Source organism: Cupressus sempervirens, chromosome 6, assembly GCF_028749045.1.
Source record: "Cupressus sempervirens isolate cs-2001-9-10 chromosome 6, ASM2874904v1, whole genome shotgun sequence".
NCBI classification, from domain to species: domain Eukaryota; kingdom Viridiplantae; phylum Streptophyta; class Pinopsida; order Cupressales; family Cupressaceae; genus Cupressus; species Cupressus sempervirens.
In genome coordinates, this window is record NC_143123.1 from 40,578,824 (window position 1) to 40,596,511 (window position 17,688).

General features: G+C 35.2%; 1 protein-coding gene across 1 annotated transcript in view; it reads right to left on the reverse strand.

The window, feature by feature from the left end:
* Nucleotides 1–214: 214 nt before the first annotated feature.
* Nucleotides 215–17,688, reverse strand: part of LOC149551011 (uncharacterized) — a 29,695-nt gene continuing 12,221 nt past the window's right edge. The window contains exon 3 of the mRNA XM_089786573.1: nt 215–969. Within this exon, the coding sequence (XP_089642699.1) occupies nt 598–969 (372 nt within the window). The 3' untranslated portion in view covers nt 215–597. The remainder of the gene's footprint in view (nt 970–17,688) is intronic.

Here is a 17,688-nt window from a genome sequence, read left to right on the forward strand (position 1 = left end):
TGCAGCAGAATCGTGCACATCTCCTAGCGACCTGTTCTCCATTCATCATAACTCTCTTGTTGGGTTCAAATCATGCGAAAATATATTTCAAATCAAACAGAGATGCCTCCAGCAGTTTGTACTGCTTGATGTAATTCAGTTTTCATCTTGTCAAGCCACAAGGGATGCATCATATTTTCAGACATGTTAAAGAGATTGATGGATTTTGGTAAAATGACCATAAAAATGATGCCACTGCAATCGCATGACCATACATTTCAATTAACTTGTACATAATGGTAAGTAGCACTTTGTATACAAACAATAAAGTTGGAGCATCCCAACTTAGCAGAAAAAAACAAACCTTCTGCCCGTGTATGAGAGCAGCAGTAATAAGGTATGCAAGAGCTCAACAGAAATGAACATGACAGACTTGCTTACTATTTTCCCTTTACATCATTTCCTTCTGGCTATCTTGCAAAATGATTTCTTTCAGGGAAACGAAAAGTAACTCGTGCCAATGCCCATAAAATAAGGGAACACCATTTTTTTCCCCCATTGATCGATATCAATAGCAAATAAACTGAGGTTAACAATTTAGAAGGTTGAACCTTACAACTACTCATTTCCATCCCCATTTACCAATTCTGGCCTCTTACCTTTTCTGTGTTTAGACTTTTTTGACTTCATTCGTCGTTTCTTTTCATTCATTCCAACCCAGTTATAATCACTTGGTATGTTGAATGGATCTAAATCTACTTCCAGGTGATCCTCCAGGCATGTGGGTTCCCTTGTCGATTCGTTTTCAGAACCCTTAAGCCAAGATATCCATGAACCTGATGACTTGGGAGCTTCGATATCTTTCCCCTTCAAATCCTGGAAAAACACAGGACTTGACACAGGAGTTGAGAATTCTTCTGAAGATTGCATCTCCTCAAATTTACTAAATGTTACTACTACTCTAATTGTAGGAACAATTGGAATCGCCACCTGTAAATTCAGGTCAAAGCAAATGTCAGAATACTTGACACCACCTTCCTCATATATGTCATCTAAAAACAATATTGCAGACACAAAAGATATTATGTTTTCTACTAATGCTTTATCTTCTTTAATTTCTTTGCTTTTATGTTCACTAAATAATATAGATTATTAAATTAAATCTCATTGCAAAAATCTACAGATTTTAAGTCCAAAGTAAAATATGAAGGAATCATATTTACACAATTTTTATGTTGCATTGCTGCTAGAGGGAAAATTATTATAATCAGAATCGAAGGCCAACAAGCTGTAAGAAAATGCAACTCCTATGTGAAAAACAAAGCCACAATATACCGTTATAAACCTTTGGACAGGATTTACACTGTTCATATAAGATACTACAAAAGATTAACATGTAAAGAGCACAGATAATCAACACCACTTCTTCAATGAAACTGTGTTGACAGTGCATTAAAGGCAGAGGATACCAAATTGAAGCTAAATATGGAACTGCCAAGGCAAAGGATGACATTAAATAATAGAGGACAAGTTGAGAAAGTCCCTATCAATGGATTCAAGGGATTCACCGCAGAGGTAACACCCTTAAGACTCCATGGTGCCAGGAAGATCAAAAAAATTGCAGATAATTGTGCAGGTGTCCCTGTTAACCATACTTCATGTATCAGCAAAAGTGGATTCAGTCAACCAATGTTCTTCAAAACAGGTATGCAAAGATGAGGACTAGTATTAACTGAGATGAGAGGTCTCTTAGCACAGATCTGAGGTTCCTTTCTTTGTTGGTGCCCTCCAGTAACTTTGTCAAAATCTACATGTGCTGTAAAATGGCCTCTAGACTCATCTTCTGGTCATAAGCTTAAGAATCCAATTTCACAGAGAGATAGAAAGATGGTTGTAGCTGTAATTGTGGGCTATATTTTATATTAAAACCATCAACCATCACAGGAGTAGGCACTAGTGCGAAGTCACCAATGGCTGTGAGACTAAGACCCAAGCAAGAACACTTCAACTCTTAAATATACTTGCAATAACACCCCACAGCAGCTGCATACTAGGGATCTGGAAATAGACTGAAGTTCCCTGAACAATAGTTTTCAGAATGGATTGAGCAGCAGAAAAGTTGGAATTAACGGCCAAAACTTGTTTACATAACCAAAAGCCCCAACTAAGGAACCTTGTATAAATTTCTTGATTTTTCCAGCATTCAAGCTTCTTCATTTGCTAATACTATGATATCTTAATAAATCAACAATAAAAGACTTCTGTGAAACAAAGGGGCTGCATCCCAGATTTTTGTGTTTCAAACTCATGGCGGGAAATGATCCATTGGCCAAAGCCGTGTAACTGGAAAGGAATTGATCTTAGTTAATAAACTATTGCAGCATGACATCCATGCAAAAATCGAATGTTTAGCCATGTTGAAAGGGGATAAAAATTAAAATAGAAGCTCCAACTACAGTAAGAATAATGTTAGAAACTTTATATCCATTGGGTCTAACTTGTGAGCTAAGAAGAATTCCCTCAAGAGACCCAGACCTCCAAACTATTCCATGTAAATCAGCAAAGATGTTATTGACAAAGTGCCAGTAAATGGAAAATTGGGCTGGAGGGGAATACCATTTGCTCTAGGTTGATACATATATTTTGGAATTTTGGAAATCAACATACTAGAAAAAGCATACTTGAAATCGAAAAAGTTATCCATATTTACAAGATAAGCTTGTCCTGTAAAGTGAACTAAACATGAAGTTCTATAATTGGGTAAGCTTTTATTGATGAAAGAGAGTTGAACACTTAAAAATGTAAGGTCAACTTCCAGGCCTAGACCCCAACACAAGCTGAGGAACAGGGTAACAAATGCATGAACGTGCATCAGGTTCGGTACACACTGTGGACCACTTTAACAGCCTATCTGGAAGTTAGTATCAACTTGGAATAATTATAAAAAACTTCGTTCCATATTTCCTGAGCAAAAGGATCCAGATTGAAGAAGCAAATCATGATAGAGTCATCTGTTCGCTGACAATTGGGGCAACTAGTTGCATCAAAAGTTTTATGCCAAAAAAGTCAGCCTCAACTTCTGCACTAGACAGTTTAACCATCAAGTTAGTATCGTAATCACTGAAAAATTAGCTCCTTAGGCAACTTTACCTGATCTGCCTTTAGAGGCACCATCAAAATTTCACTTAGTGCTGCTTGAATCATTATGGCGAAGGACAAAAAGAAGTTTGATCTGAGGACAAAGACTTACATAAAACTGCAAATCAGAGTGAAGCGTGTTCTTCAAATATGAAGCTAATTTATATGTTTGCCCGTCCATGGAAAGTATTTTCAACACCAACCAGACATTCCAACCAATGAAATTTGGCAGCATGTTCTATGTATGATTAGGACAATAAAGATACTGTAAAGTGTTATGGCAATTAACGATTATTTTAACAAAAATCAATTCAGATCACTAAGGCCTCCTCATCCTGTAATATAATTGTTATTAAAGAAACATGGTGAATGGGCATGTTGGCATTTTATATTCAGATTTATCAATGTTATTTCAAAAGGTGCACAATGAGATACAGTTGATATACATTCCCTGAAGTATGGAATGTATCAATGTCTTAGCTGGCAAAGCCAGACATACGAAAGCAGCACTCCGAGAGGAAGATATTTTAATTTCATTTTTTAAGCCAGTCAGCCTTAGCGCCAAATGACTGTCCTATTCAAATATTCTATTCAAGAAAACATGACATAACCTTGATTAAATTTGTAACACATCAGTTCAAGAACTGCCCTAGCAAGATTAACACCATACAGAATATGAAACCTTTATTGTTTTAATAAAAAACATTGAGCATATTCTGTGAGACAGTTACATAAATGTTATTTCAAAAGGTGCACAACAAGATACAGTTGAGATAAATTCCCTGAGGTATGGAATGTATCAATGTCTTAGCTGGCAAAGCCAGACATAAGAAACCAGCATTCTGAGGAAAATATTTTAATTTCATTTTTTAAGCCAGTCAGCCTTAGTGCCAAATGACTGTCCTATTCAAATGTTCTAGCCAAGGAATTACATGATATAACCTTGATTGAATTTGTAATGCATCAGTAAAAGAACTGCCCTAGCAAATTTAACACCATACAGAATATGAAACCTTTATTGTTTTAATTAAAAACATCCAGCATATTCTGTGAAAAAGTTGCATCAATCAGAGCCAATCACTCATAGATTGTATCCCTAAAAAGTCGTGATTAACAAAAGCCAGAAACTTCAATAATTAAAACAAGCCAGATACCTGTGGTCAATACAAATCACCATTTGGGCAAATTTATCACTGGCGTTTTTTGGCTTTGTCACTGTTTTTTGTTCCTGGAATATAAGAGGTGCTCCAAGAAATATAGCATGTATTTTTACCTTCTCAAGGTTGAATCCACTAAACATACTTGTTAGGTACACCCTGAAAAACTAGTAGCTCAACAAATCAAAACAATTGGTGCAATCATAGTTGAAAAACACAGTTTTTTTTCACGCCAAGTATTTCTGTCAAAAATTTGCTAAGTTTTTGTCAAAGACTCTGTCGTAGAAGAATACAATGCCTGGGAAGCAAAATAAGCTAATAATTCTAATTTCATTTTGACTGGTTTCTTTTGCTCCTACAGTGAAAAAATATCCTCCCAGCCTTCAACAAGGTCATTTGCAGGAATTCTGCACCATGGAGTGAAGAATTGTAATTTATCCAGCTGTGAATGCAAATGGAGCTTGTTCAAGGCCATCCACATAAAGAAGAGGAATAACTTACCTAAGAAACACCTCAATGACCTTGTCTTTGAGGAATAATCTTCAGTTGTGTACAAAGGAGGTAGAGGAAATATCAAGTGATCCAAATGATTTAGACAATGTAGATGCTTACAATGACTGGACAGTGCAAGACCAGCCTCCAATGTTTACCAAATGAATGAATGAAGAAATTTTAATGACATCCACAAGACCAAAAGTCTAAGGAACCAATAATCATATCCTACGCCATCTTCATATTTTTTATGTTAGCTCTCCGCTTATCGATCTTATCGGAAAACAATTAGTTTTCTGAAGTTTTGCTTCCTCAGAAATTTGGTTTAGACAACCTTCCCTCAGGTACACACAAAGTGGCATTCAGTTTCGACTACTTAGAGGATGACATCTATGATCTGGAAAGGTAGGCAATGGCTGACGGGGAGGATTTGGATTCACACTAGATGACATTGAGGGTGAGGAGGTTAAGAGTGATGAGGAGTGATTGCCAGTGCAAGCAGCATCTATATGGAGGTGAAGCCATATCCTGTCAAGTGAGGCAATGCAGCCACAATAGACTCCTAGGACTAGACCCTCTAGCTCTTATCTCTAGCCTAGTTTATACTAGAGTTGGGAAAAGGAAGAATAATATATTTTGATGTAGTATTTACTTTTAGCTTTGAAGAAATGATTTGCTATTTTAATTTTTCTTTACACTATCATCCATCTAAATTCCATGAGTATGACAACTACCCAAGTTGCATTTAAATCAATCAAATAGAGCTATACTCAGTTTGTTTCTTTTATGTACTCATTGGATGTATTACCTCATTGAATTTTGCAAAAAAAATTGAATTTCTAATGAAATTTAAGCACAATTTTAGGTTGTCAAGTTTTTGCAGAGTTGAATTTCTGGCCACGCCAAGGAATGCGAGGTTTTCTACAATGTGTGCAATGCAGCTAAAAATCCAGTTAACCAATACATATTCACCACATCTTCTTCAATCCCAATGTCATTCAATATAATACAGAGTCTTCAGGTTGGTCCCATCGGGTCATCTCAAGCAAGATAATCTATGCATTTCCAAAATAGTCAACGTTTATAAATATGCGAGAATCTCACCATAAAGTCATACGAAGAGGCATGCGTATGGAAATATGAAGAGTTTTATATTTGGAGATTGAAGAGACCTTCAAGTGTGTAATGAAGAGTCTCTCTATTCTATATATATTTTATCGAGCATAAGCATTGTACACTTCAACAGTTTTCCTTATCAATAAAAGTGATATTTTTGTTGTGTGGTTGGGTTATTTCACTTCAAGTGGAAGGGCTTTCCCAAGATAATCTTATGTGTCTCTTGTATTTATTTTGTTCTTCCTTAATGTCGTTAATCATTATTTATGAGCAAAAACTCAACATGGTATCAGAGCCTAGCTGATATCAGCAATATAGGTATGTTGAAAATATTTGCAGTGATTTGGATCTTTAGTTATTATATTTCTGTTCATTCATCTTCTTGCTCCTCTCTGTCTCTATTATATTTCTGTATGATGTTGAGGCTATATGTTATTTGATTGGAGTCATCTGCAGTTTTTGTTTTTTCTGCTGGTGTTCAGCAATTTAGGGATCATGCTCAATTGATAATGTTTGTTCTTATATCTTCTTTCCTTCTTTCTATTGCTTGCATGGTTCCTTCGTGGCCATTCTGTCCTAGCTTCATCTGTTCTGGACTCACCTGGAGTCCACACATATGATGACTTTATGAGTCTCATTGTTTTTCTTGTACCACCCGTCAGTTAGTATTAAGGCATCAACTCTTTCAGGAATTGCCTAAATCTTCAGAGATTTTTGCGATGATTTGGGACGTTGCCTGTTTCTTGGAGGCAATCTCCGGTTCTTTTTTGTCGAGATGTTTTTTTTTCTCTTCATTATCATCAGTTATTGCTGTCTCTGTTTTTTATATTTGTCGTTTCATTTTGTTTAACGAAACATCTTTTTAACACTCTATTGGTCTTTTTAAGTAGCTGCATATTCTTTTGGCTACTGGGAAATCCTTCAACATTTTTGCACCACTTTGGTAACACGCCAAGCAGTTTCTTCATGAGGCTATCATCTCTGCTTTAGTTATTCCTTTGGGTAGTGCCGACAGCCTATGCTCTTTCAGTTCTTAATCTACCGATTTAGTATTTTGCCGTGCGCTTGCTTTTACAATTTTATCCCTTTATGTATCTTGGCATCATTCAAAGCTATTATATTTATCAGTTATGTCTTAGCTGGAGCTTGCCCCTCGTATTTGCTTTGTCAAAAAAAATTCACTCAGATCTGATATGGACACCTCGTCACTAGTTGTAATGACTCGGAATGGTTGTTCCATTTTTCTCTTCAAAATTCTTCATTCATCAGTTTCGTCTCTCTATTATCAGCTTTAAATCTTTCTCGTGCCTTCCCACTGTGAGTCGCGTTTGCAATACTGCCCTTTGGATATAGTTTTTATTTCTTTGCCTCAAATTTGCTTGTTTTTGCATCAAACTCTTTATTTTTTGGTGGGGAATTCTCTGTCATGCCGTGGAGCTAATATTCAGACATCATAGCAGCTTTTTACAGCTCTAAGTAATCAGTGAATAGTAATTACCTAGGTTTTGTTATTTGTTACTCAACTGCAATCATTTTTTCCCTAATCTTCACTGTTTGAACTAGGATTTCATCAGGCTGTAGTTATTCTTTCATAACTTGTGTTGGCGGCGTCTAGCCTGGTTTTTTAGTTTAACATACAATCAAGGGGGTCTATGTGAAATGCTATGTTAACGTCACAGTAGTGGAAATCATTAGCTGTGTTGAGTATTTGAATTAGCAAGGAACCTGTTCAAACTCAATTTCAAGGTACAAATGTGGATTCAAAATAGGACAGAGAACAATTAAGCATCTATATTTGATTAGCTAAGTCTTATTGTGTTCTGTGTATTAATCTTTTTTGTACATGCTAAGATTTAGAATACAAAGAAATAATTGAGTATATATCTTTAAAAAATTTGTTATACTACTGGGACTAGTGTATACCATTTGATTTGATAAGATATTACTAATCTCTCTTGATTGCAGGACACAATGGGATGATGAGAGGTTATGCAGACTGTATGAGGACATTGTTTACTGAACTGATGATGCATATTTGAATTCAGATATGAGAATCACAGGGAGCTTGTGATTCAGACTGAGATGTTCAGCCTCAGAGGGAGGTTACAACAAATATATTAGTGTTGTGGTCAAAGCCATCCCTGCTGAGAGTGAGTCTCTGTTGAGAAAGAATCTCACTCATTATACATCAACTATCTTATTGTGGTGATTTTCTTGTTGATTATGAGTTCTTATTCATGTGAATTAATAAAGTTGGAAGGATAGTCCACAATGTCATCACATTGAAAAATTCTGTGATGGGAGTTGGATGTCATCTTGATAGATTCCATGACAGCATCACGTTGAGAGAGTTAATGATGGAAGCTGGTCGTGATCCTTGCAAGCTTGTCATGTTGAGAGATTCCATGACAGCATCACATTGAGAGAGTCTGTGATGTAAGCTGGTTGTGATCCTTGCAATCCTATCATGTTGAGTGATTCTATGATTTTTGAACATTAATAAGTTGCTTGTTCTTTTATTGTCATGTTGAGAGAGTCCATGACTGATAAATTTAGTAAATTTCATATTTGATAAGAGGGAAAGCCCTTCGACCACCTTTTGCAAGTAGGCATGCTGGAAGTCGTGACTTTAATTTTATGGCTTACAAAGTAACCATGACGAATTTATGTGAATCTATGTAATAAAAATTTAGTGTGACTGCCATACTAAAGATATCTCTCGCTAAGAGGGAGTGTTGAAGATTGTAGCTGCAATGGAGATCTTTATCTCTGATTTCATAAAAATAAAATTATGACCATTATAGACATCTTCATGTGAAGAAGACATTTGTAATATTTGAAATAATATTATATAAAGAGACATGTGTCATGCATCATGCGAAGAGGCATGCGTATGGAAATATGAAGAGTTTTATATTTGGAAATTGAAGAGATCTTCAAGAGTGTAATGAAGAGCCTCTCTATTCTATATATATATAAAGCGTAAAGCATTGTACACTTGAACATTTTTCCTTATCAATAAAAGTGATATTTTTGTTTTGTGGTTAGGTTTTTCCCTTCAAGCGGAAGGGTTTTCTCAAGATAATCTTGTGTGTCCCTCGCATCTATTTTGTTCTTCATTATTGCTGTTTATCATTATTTCTAGGCAAAAACTCAACAATGTGGAGTATCAGCTTGAGCAGGAACCAGCCAGGAGAGCATACCATAAGTCATATAAGAGAATGATTAAGAGCTTAAGAGAACAACAAAAGAAATACGACACCTCCACCAGTCATCTGTGGCTCTTCAACTAACATTTGATTTTAAAAATTTGGCAAATGAAGACATCAACTTACCCTTCAAATGCAATTATTTGAATCAAGAGACTCTTAGAATAACTGAAAACACAGTAAAAATGTTATGCCATCTTCTAATAGTGGGTGCAAGAAAAGGCCTGCAAAAACAGGATCCTCCTCTTTGTATCAGAGAAACTGAATCTTTTACATTCAACAAACATCTACTTTTGCATGGATATCATTCAGTTTGGAAAGCAGTATTTGATTCTGGATAGTATAATTAGAAGACAAACTCAACCACACCAGTTTAGACTCAAATTGATTTTTAATTTTGATACTGCAAAAACAACCTTGATCCATTATTTAAGGAACAAGTTCCCGTGCTTTGAATTATCAAATAAACAAAAGATTTTTTTACCCCCGCAAAGAGAGATTATATAACATCACTACATCAAATGCTTCCTTATATAAATGGATGTTGTAATATCATCAGAAAAAATCAAGACTAATGACTCTGAAATGGTCCTGCCATATAAGTCAACAAAACATGGTCAAATTAGTTTGAAATGGTCCCAATTCCCTCTCCTGCTATACAGCCAAAAAATATACTGATCTATATACAAAAAGCATAGATATCAAAAAATAATGTCCAAACTCTGCGTAAGGAATGCATAAGCTATGCTTTTAGTTATTTCACGAATTCCTTCCTCCATTTACCTCATCATCAACTGAACTGTTGGCTAAAAGTATTCAACAAATGTCTCACTAAGCTGATCATAACTAAGAGCCCCACAATTGTTTTTATCTATTATCAGACTAGTAAACTGTAAATCAAACACACAAGGAGTGTTGCCAGTAAAATCCATATTGTAGCCGATGGATAGAGTTGCATCCGAAAGGGCGCATGATGGTTGAGTCACCCCTTTGGGAAAGTATATGTACATTGTCTGAATGGACTATTGGATCATCATTGTAATCATTGTAATTGGAATTGCATATTGCTTATATGAATAAAGTATCTTGTTCTACGTTACATTCTAATATCTTAATGCGATAAACATCAGTTTACACTGTACAGTAAACAAGGAGCATTAGACAAATACAGATAGCGAAGTATATAACTGCATCATAGGCTATACAACTTGCATGAGGTAAATAAAAAATCACTCTGAAATAAAAAAGAGTTTCTGACACACTAAATCCCAGAATACTTGTTTAGGAATCATATTACATCCCAGAAAATGATACTTCCACTAGATCATATACATGTTACTCCTACTGGATTGTAGAACACACCGTACAAAGAAACCATCGACAGATTATACAGACAATTGGCAGGCAGCATTGCACAAGGGGGGAAAGCACAAATTCCAGAAGGTAAAAAATGGCATGGCATGCAGTGTCTCTCAACCTATCTTTGACATTTTGACACCATCATATGACTTTATTTGAAACCTGATGTGAGTTTAAATTTAGTAGTTCTTTCTCCTGTCCAGCCTGACATTTACTTGAAGCAACAAGTAATTATCAATTGTTGACCAGCCAAACTACATCCTTTAATGCATCTTTAAACCATTCACTTTGGAGGTCATTTGAGACTTCTTCCAAGAATTCAATGCTCCTTAGAATCATTACCGTGCAATACCGTCAACTAGCATTGTCATTTATAACATGATTTTTTTACACCAGTTTGACAGCTGCAATCGAAACAGGGGTAGGCTGGTGGGGTTTAATAGTAATTCAGCTCAGCTGCAAATGAATTATTGTTTACCACATAGTTACACCACCTTGCGAAACAGGGGGACGATAGGATAAGGGGAGAGAGGGGCCTCAATTTGGGGACAGCGGGGTGACGGTGGCGGGGGACAAGGGGTAGTGAGGGAAGCAAAGGTGTATATACTATGCATATGGTACTTCAAATGCTAGTTATGGAAATATGTACTACAATTATACAATATAACTTGATATAATCATATATAGATGTTAAAAATAGTAAACTTAAACAATAAAAAATTGAAAATTGAACATTGCATTGAAGTTTTGAACTGGAACATCATAATTCATGATCAAATGACAAACAAATAATGAACATTGACATTGAACATCAGCAAATATTAGTCTATATATCAGTCTTCAGATCAATAGTATGAGTATCTAGACTCTACTATCTAAAAGTAATCAATGATTATATGAGTCATGACATAAAAATGATTACAATAAGTATCATGTGCCATGATTCATGAATCATGATATCAAAATAAGTATATAATATTATAATGCAAACAAAAACTATAAGTCTTCCCACACCCACAATAAAGGATACTCCATCACGTCTCCCCGCAATAAAGGAGACTCCGTCGCGTCCCCCCGCAATAAAGGAGACTTTGTCACATCCCCCTGCACCCACACACAAGAGACATCTTGCCATCTCTAGCGGAGGTGGCACCACCCGAAATGTCGAGACGCCATCCCCCCATCCCAGGGACGTCCTTGTCTTCGAGACGGCCCAGTTACACTGGGTTACCATTAACTGAACTAATGGAATCACACATAAGACAGGACAGATGGAGAACAACTCAGCCTACCCTTTAATCAAGTAGGAATGGGATTCAATCGTTGATTGGCCAACACCTTTGAAAGTTGAAAGCCATAGCAATTGATTACACTGGATTTGTCAATTTCACAGAGAAATGCTATTAGTTAATTCATTAAACCTCACAAAAAAATTATTAAATGGAACAGTGAAGCTTCAAAGCATTGAGAATGTAAAGTTCTTGAGCTCTAGAAAACACTGATTCTAATAAAGCTTTTCATTCTTTCAAAACATTTAGTTAAGCATTTAAGTCTCTTGACATATTAATAAATAATTCACTTCCTATCACAACTTTTGTATTGACAGCAAAAACAAGATTATTAATGTCAATTACGATCAAGGAACACCCAATTTCAAACATGATTATGGTTGGGTAACCCTTATCAATATCCTCTAATGTGGACCTACTGAAATTTGGTAATGCATGTGTCTTGAGTGAAAAAGGAGGAAGAAAACATTAGAGCATGAGTAAGCTTGTATTTTGTGGCCTTCTGCACTCTTTTAATACGGATAAGCATTATGCTTGCAAAGATTGAGTTGACTCAGTAGATATTCAAAACCAACTTCAAGAAGGGACAAGCTAATCTCCAAACAAAATGCACTAAAGACACAACAAAGTTTTTTTGTTTTTCTAGATTCATGAAAACGTAGTGATTTTTTCCAATTTTTTTGTTGTTTTCAACTACAAACTATGTAGATCATGAAAATCAAATGCTGAAATTTTCAGAAAAATCCAGCATGATGTGTTCAATTTTATGAAAATTGGTCAACTGTACAGTTTGTAGGGAGGATAGCCGCATCCCTTCAAGAATACCAGAAACATGCCTATCTGACAAATCCCCCTCCCACTTAATGCACTACAGCAATAATACCTTGGTTCACAAGCAACAAAGGTATTTTACACTTGTAATCTCAATTCTCTTCGTAAACTGCACAAAAAAATACAATGTGTCCTTCATAATATAGATTAAAATAGGAAGAAAGGTGTAGTTTGATGAGTTGGAAGAATTTCTTCGACAACATGCTCATATGGATGATGGTTGTATTTTACATAATGTGGTAATCACCATTCTACTTTTTGCTGATGACATTGTTTATCACAAAGGCAACTTGATCCTCTTGCTTGCTTTTGTAAACTTTGTCAACATGTGGTCAGCCTTGGTAAACATCTCCAGGCATCTTCTATCAAGATTCCAATTCTTTTATGGGAGAATAGCTTTAGAGATTACAGTTATGAGATCCAGTTTTATTTATACTCCCTCCTTCAACATGAAGCCTGCATCACATTCACACCTTTACAAGAGCATGCCCCTCTATCTTGTAAAGTTTCTGCAAATTCTGAAATAATCAGACTGAGATATTGCTTTTGATATTGTTGAAGATGAACCTTAATATATCGATTTGTATATGAAGTATGATAGTAAGTATTGTAACTATTTTGCTTTTCAATGTTCTGAAAATTGCTAGTAAATCGCATAAGGCAGTGCTATAGAGAAGCAGACTTTTCAATTTGTGTGTACTCTATCCTCACACTTGTCTTATATTTATAGGGTGACCAAAGCGCATGTCCCTTCAAGGGACATGACCCTATCTAGGTCGGCCCTTGCATGTCTTCTCAAAATCGGCGCCTTGCTTAAGAAAATACTTAGTTAGGGTTTAACTAACTAAATCTGTTCAAGATTTAACTTAAAAAAATTGCTAAGTGAGACGTCAATGTTTGACTGCAGATTAAGCATGTTCAGATCTGTATGCTTTGTATGATCAAACTAGAATGATTTTGAAGTTATAGAATTAACACTCCCTCTTAACTTGATAATCATACTGAGAGATAACATCTCTAGCATCATAAATGAAAGATGAATTTAGATCTATATCTATCTGAATCTTTTAAGCATGTGGTATCATTAGAACACATGATACTATGTCATCTTACAATACTTGTGATATAACTTATCACTGATACTAGTGATAACAATATTGCGAAGTATACAATATACAGAATAAAATCTGAAGAATACTTAAATTCTTCATTTATCCAAGTTGTGACTCATAGGTACTGGCATTCCTATATCACAACATGATCCTGGGTTAAGATCTACCAGAATGCAGGATAAACACCAAAAAATAATAAAATTCTTCCTTTACCCAAGTTGTGACTCATAGGGCATTGAAATGTCTATCACAAATGATTTTGAGCACACCTAGATCTAACAGTAGTTCACTATTGTTTAGCACATTCTCTAAGAGATCATCATCTCTCATAATGTATTTTATACAAGTGTTCATTATCTCAGAGATCATCACCTCTGAAATAATGAATACAAATGGTGAAGCACACAACAGTCAATAGCCTGACAATAAAAATAATTGATAATAATTTAAAGAATACAAAATGTTTCATAATTCAACCATACCAAGTCTTTTCTTGAAGTGATCTACCTTCACTCGAGAGAGAGGTTTGGTAAGAATATATGTTGTGTGATCTGCAGTACAAATGTATTCTAATTTTACAGTATTCCTGTCTACCATATCTCTAACATAATGATAAGGAATTTCAATATGCTTAGACCTGTCATGGAAAATTGGATTCACAGAGAGCTTGAAGGAACTCTGATTATTACGATGAATAATTGTAGGACTCATGGCTTGACCAAATAATCCTACAAGTAACTTTCTAAGCCAAACTGCTTCCCGAGAGGCCATTGCTGCTGCAATGTATTCGGCTTTTGTGAAACTTTGTACTATTGATGACTGCTTTTTGCATATCTATGATATCATCGTTAATCCTAAACTGAAACAGCATCCTGAAGTCCTTTTCCTGTCCTTAACACTTCCACCCCAATCTAACTCTATGAATCCATGTAAATCCAAGTCAACTTTCTTATATTTAAGCCCAAGGTTAGGAGTGCCTTGTAAGTATCACATAATGTGTTTGATTGCAACTAGGTGAATCTCCTTTAGCTCACACATAAACTGACTTAAGGCATTAATAGCATGGCAATTCCACATTCCAAATCTCTTCAAGATATCTAATGTATACTTTCCTTGATTAAGTATGATGCTGTCAGAATTCTATCATGATTCCAGTCTTAGGAAGTAATGAAGGAGTCCCAAATCTTTCATCTCAAATTCTTTGATTAAATCTTTCTTGCATTAATCTATGAGATGATCATAACCTGTTATTAGTAAATCATTAACATACAATATCAAAATTACCATATCATCTTTATCCCTTTTATAATATAGATTTGGATCAGCTTTATTCTTGGAGAATCCTAAGTGGATGAGATACTTATCAATTCTTTCATACCACACCCTTGGAGCTTGTTTAAGTCCTTTGAGAGTTTCCTTGAGCCTGCAAACAAAAACTTTAGGGTTATAAGTTTCAAATCCTTCAAGTTGCTCCAAATATACCTCTTTTGTAATCTTTCCATTCAGAATTGTTGTTTTTACATCCATCTGATGTACTTTCCATCCCTTCAATGCTGCAATAGCTAAAGACTGCTCTTACAGAGGTGTATCTGGCAACAAAAGCAAAGGTTTCTTCATAATCAATCCCCTCTCTCTGAGAGAATCCCCTAGCTACGAATCTGGCTTTATATTTTTCAATGCTACCATCAACAACATGCTTGATTTTATAAATCCACTTAGAAGAAACAACGGATTTTCCTTCAAGTCTTGGAACAATTTCCCAAACATAATTCTTCATAATGGATTGGTATTCTTCCATCATGGCATCCTTCCAAGTTGTATGTTTAATAGCCTCTTAAACATTTACTGGTTCTGATTTAGAATCATATTTGTTGCATAACTGAAAAATCTTTTGGGTCTTTTGCTTTCTCTAAAGCTTCCAGATGGTGCAGCGAACTCTTGTGCTTCCTCTACTATCTTAATGGCCCAAAGTGGTCTTTTCTTTGGATTTTAAGTTTTCTCAAGATTAAAATCTTGAATTTCATTTTCAATTTCTTCAATGTTCTCCCTTTGAAACTCAGATTTAGTATTTTCTTAAGAACTAAGTACGGGAGAGGGATCTTCAAAATTTAGGGCTCTTTTGAATGCTAAATCTTCTTCAAATATTACATCCTATATGCTTTAGATGTTTCACTATACCCGACAAAAATATCTTTCCTCCTGGAGGGTTCTAACTTGGTTCTTTTTTCTTTAGTAACATGTATATATACAGGACACTCAAAAATCCTAAGATGACTTTTAGTGGGTTTAACCTTAGTGAAAACTTCTTCAGGAGTTTTATCTTAAAGGTAGGAGTGAGGACTCTTGTTTTGAATATAGAGAGCAGCACAAGAAGCTTCCGCCCAAACATAATATTCTAAATTTTGATCAAATATCATAGCTCTTGTTGCTTCTATAATTGTTCTATTTTTCCTTTTTGCTACCCCGTTTTGTTGTGGGTTGAGGACTCCTGTTTTAAATATAGACAACAACACAAGAAGCTTCCGCCCAAACATAATATTCTAAATTTTGATCAAATAACATAGCTCTTGTTGTTTCTATAATTGTTCTATTTTTCCTTTCTACTACTCCGTTTTGTTGGGGGTTATAAGGAATGGAATACTCCCTCTTAATTCCTATTTCTTTACAAAATTCTTTAAACAAATCTGAAGTGTATTCCCCTCCACTATTAGTCCTAAGAGTTTTAATTGTGTCCTGATAAGTTTTCAGTTAAGGTTTTCAATTCTTTATATCTCTTAAGGATTTATTCTTATTATATACACTTTACGAAATAACTCCAAGTTTTCCTAGAGACGTCATCTATAAAAAGTATATAGTACCAGAATCCTCCAAGAGAAGGAACAGAGATAGGTCCACATAGATCTAAGTGGATTGATTCCAAAACATTGTTAGTTTTTCTAGTGCTATCATGAAATGGACTTTTGGTGTTCTTACCCAGAGCGCATCCTTTGCATATGTTGGACTGATCTTTATTCAACTTAGGTAAACCAGTTATCATCTTTTCCATAGTTGGTAAGGTTTTGAAATTTAGATGACCTAACCTTTTGTGTCATATTTTGTTTATATCAGCAGCTTCATAAATTAAGGCTTGAATAGGTCAAATAGGTTATGTATTTAATTCATACAAGTATCCCATTCTTGACCAATCAACTTTGATTTCTTAAATGAAGAGTTCTTAAACCATGTCAATACTTTACTATCTGAATGCAACATTATGTCCATCATGTTTAAGTGTTGTATCAGAGATTAGGTTCCTTTTTATTCCTAGTACATAGAGTACTCCTTTGAGATATAGAACACTATCTGACTTCAGTTTCAGTGTGCAATTTCCAATTCCTTTGACAAAATGTGCTAAATTATCACCGATGTTGACTTCGCCATCAACTTTTTATGATATAGAGTCTAATGCTTTTTTGATCCTGTAATATGTCGAGATGATCCACTATCAATCACCCATGCCTTACTTGGGACTTCATTTCATGGTGTTGAATACAATACACAATTCTCAAGATCATAGTCATCTTCTTTCCTAGTAATGTTTGCGCAGTTTACTTGCAGCTTTGGATTCTCAGGACAATTAGATCTATAGTCTCCAATTTTTTCATATTTGAAACATTTTATTTTGGATAGATCTTTCTTAGATTTGTCATTCTTTTGATTACCCTTTTTTTTCTTGAAGTGCTTCTTACTTTTGTAGGAATTTGTGTTGAGAACATGAAGTTCTCCATCTTCAGTTTTCAACTTTCCCCCTTTCTTAAGTTTTCTAGATTCTTCCTGAAGACAATCTCCCTTAAGTCTATTGAAGTTACGAAGATTGTCTCTAGCACTTACTCCTTGTGCGAATGTTTCCCATGAATCTGGTAACCCATCTATAGCCATTAGTGTTATTTCCTTGTCATCAATTATGGTTCCTATATTTGCAAGTTCATCTCTTAGACTGGCAACCCTTAGGAAGTAAGAATTCATC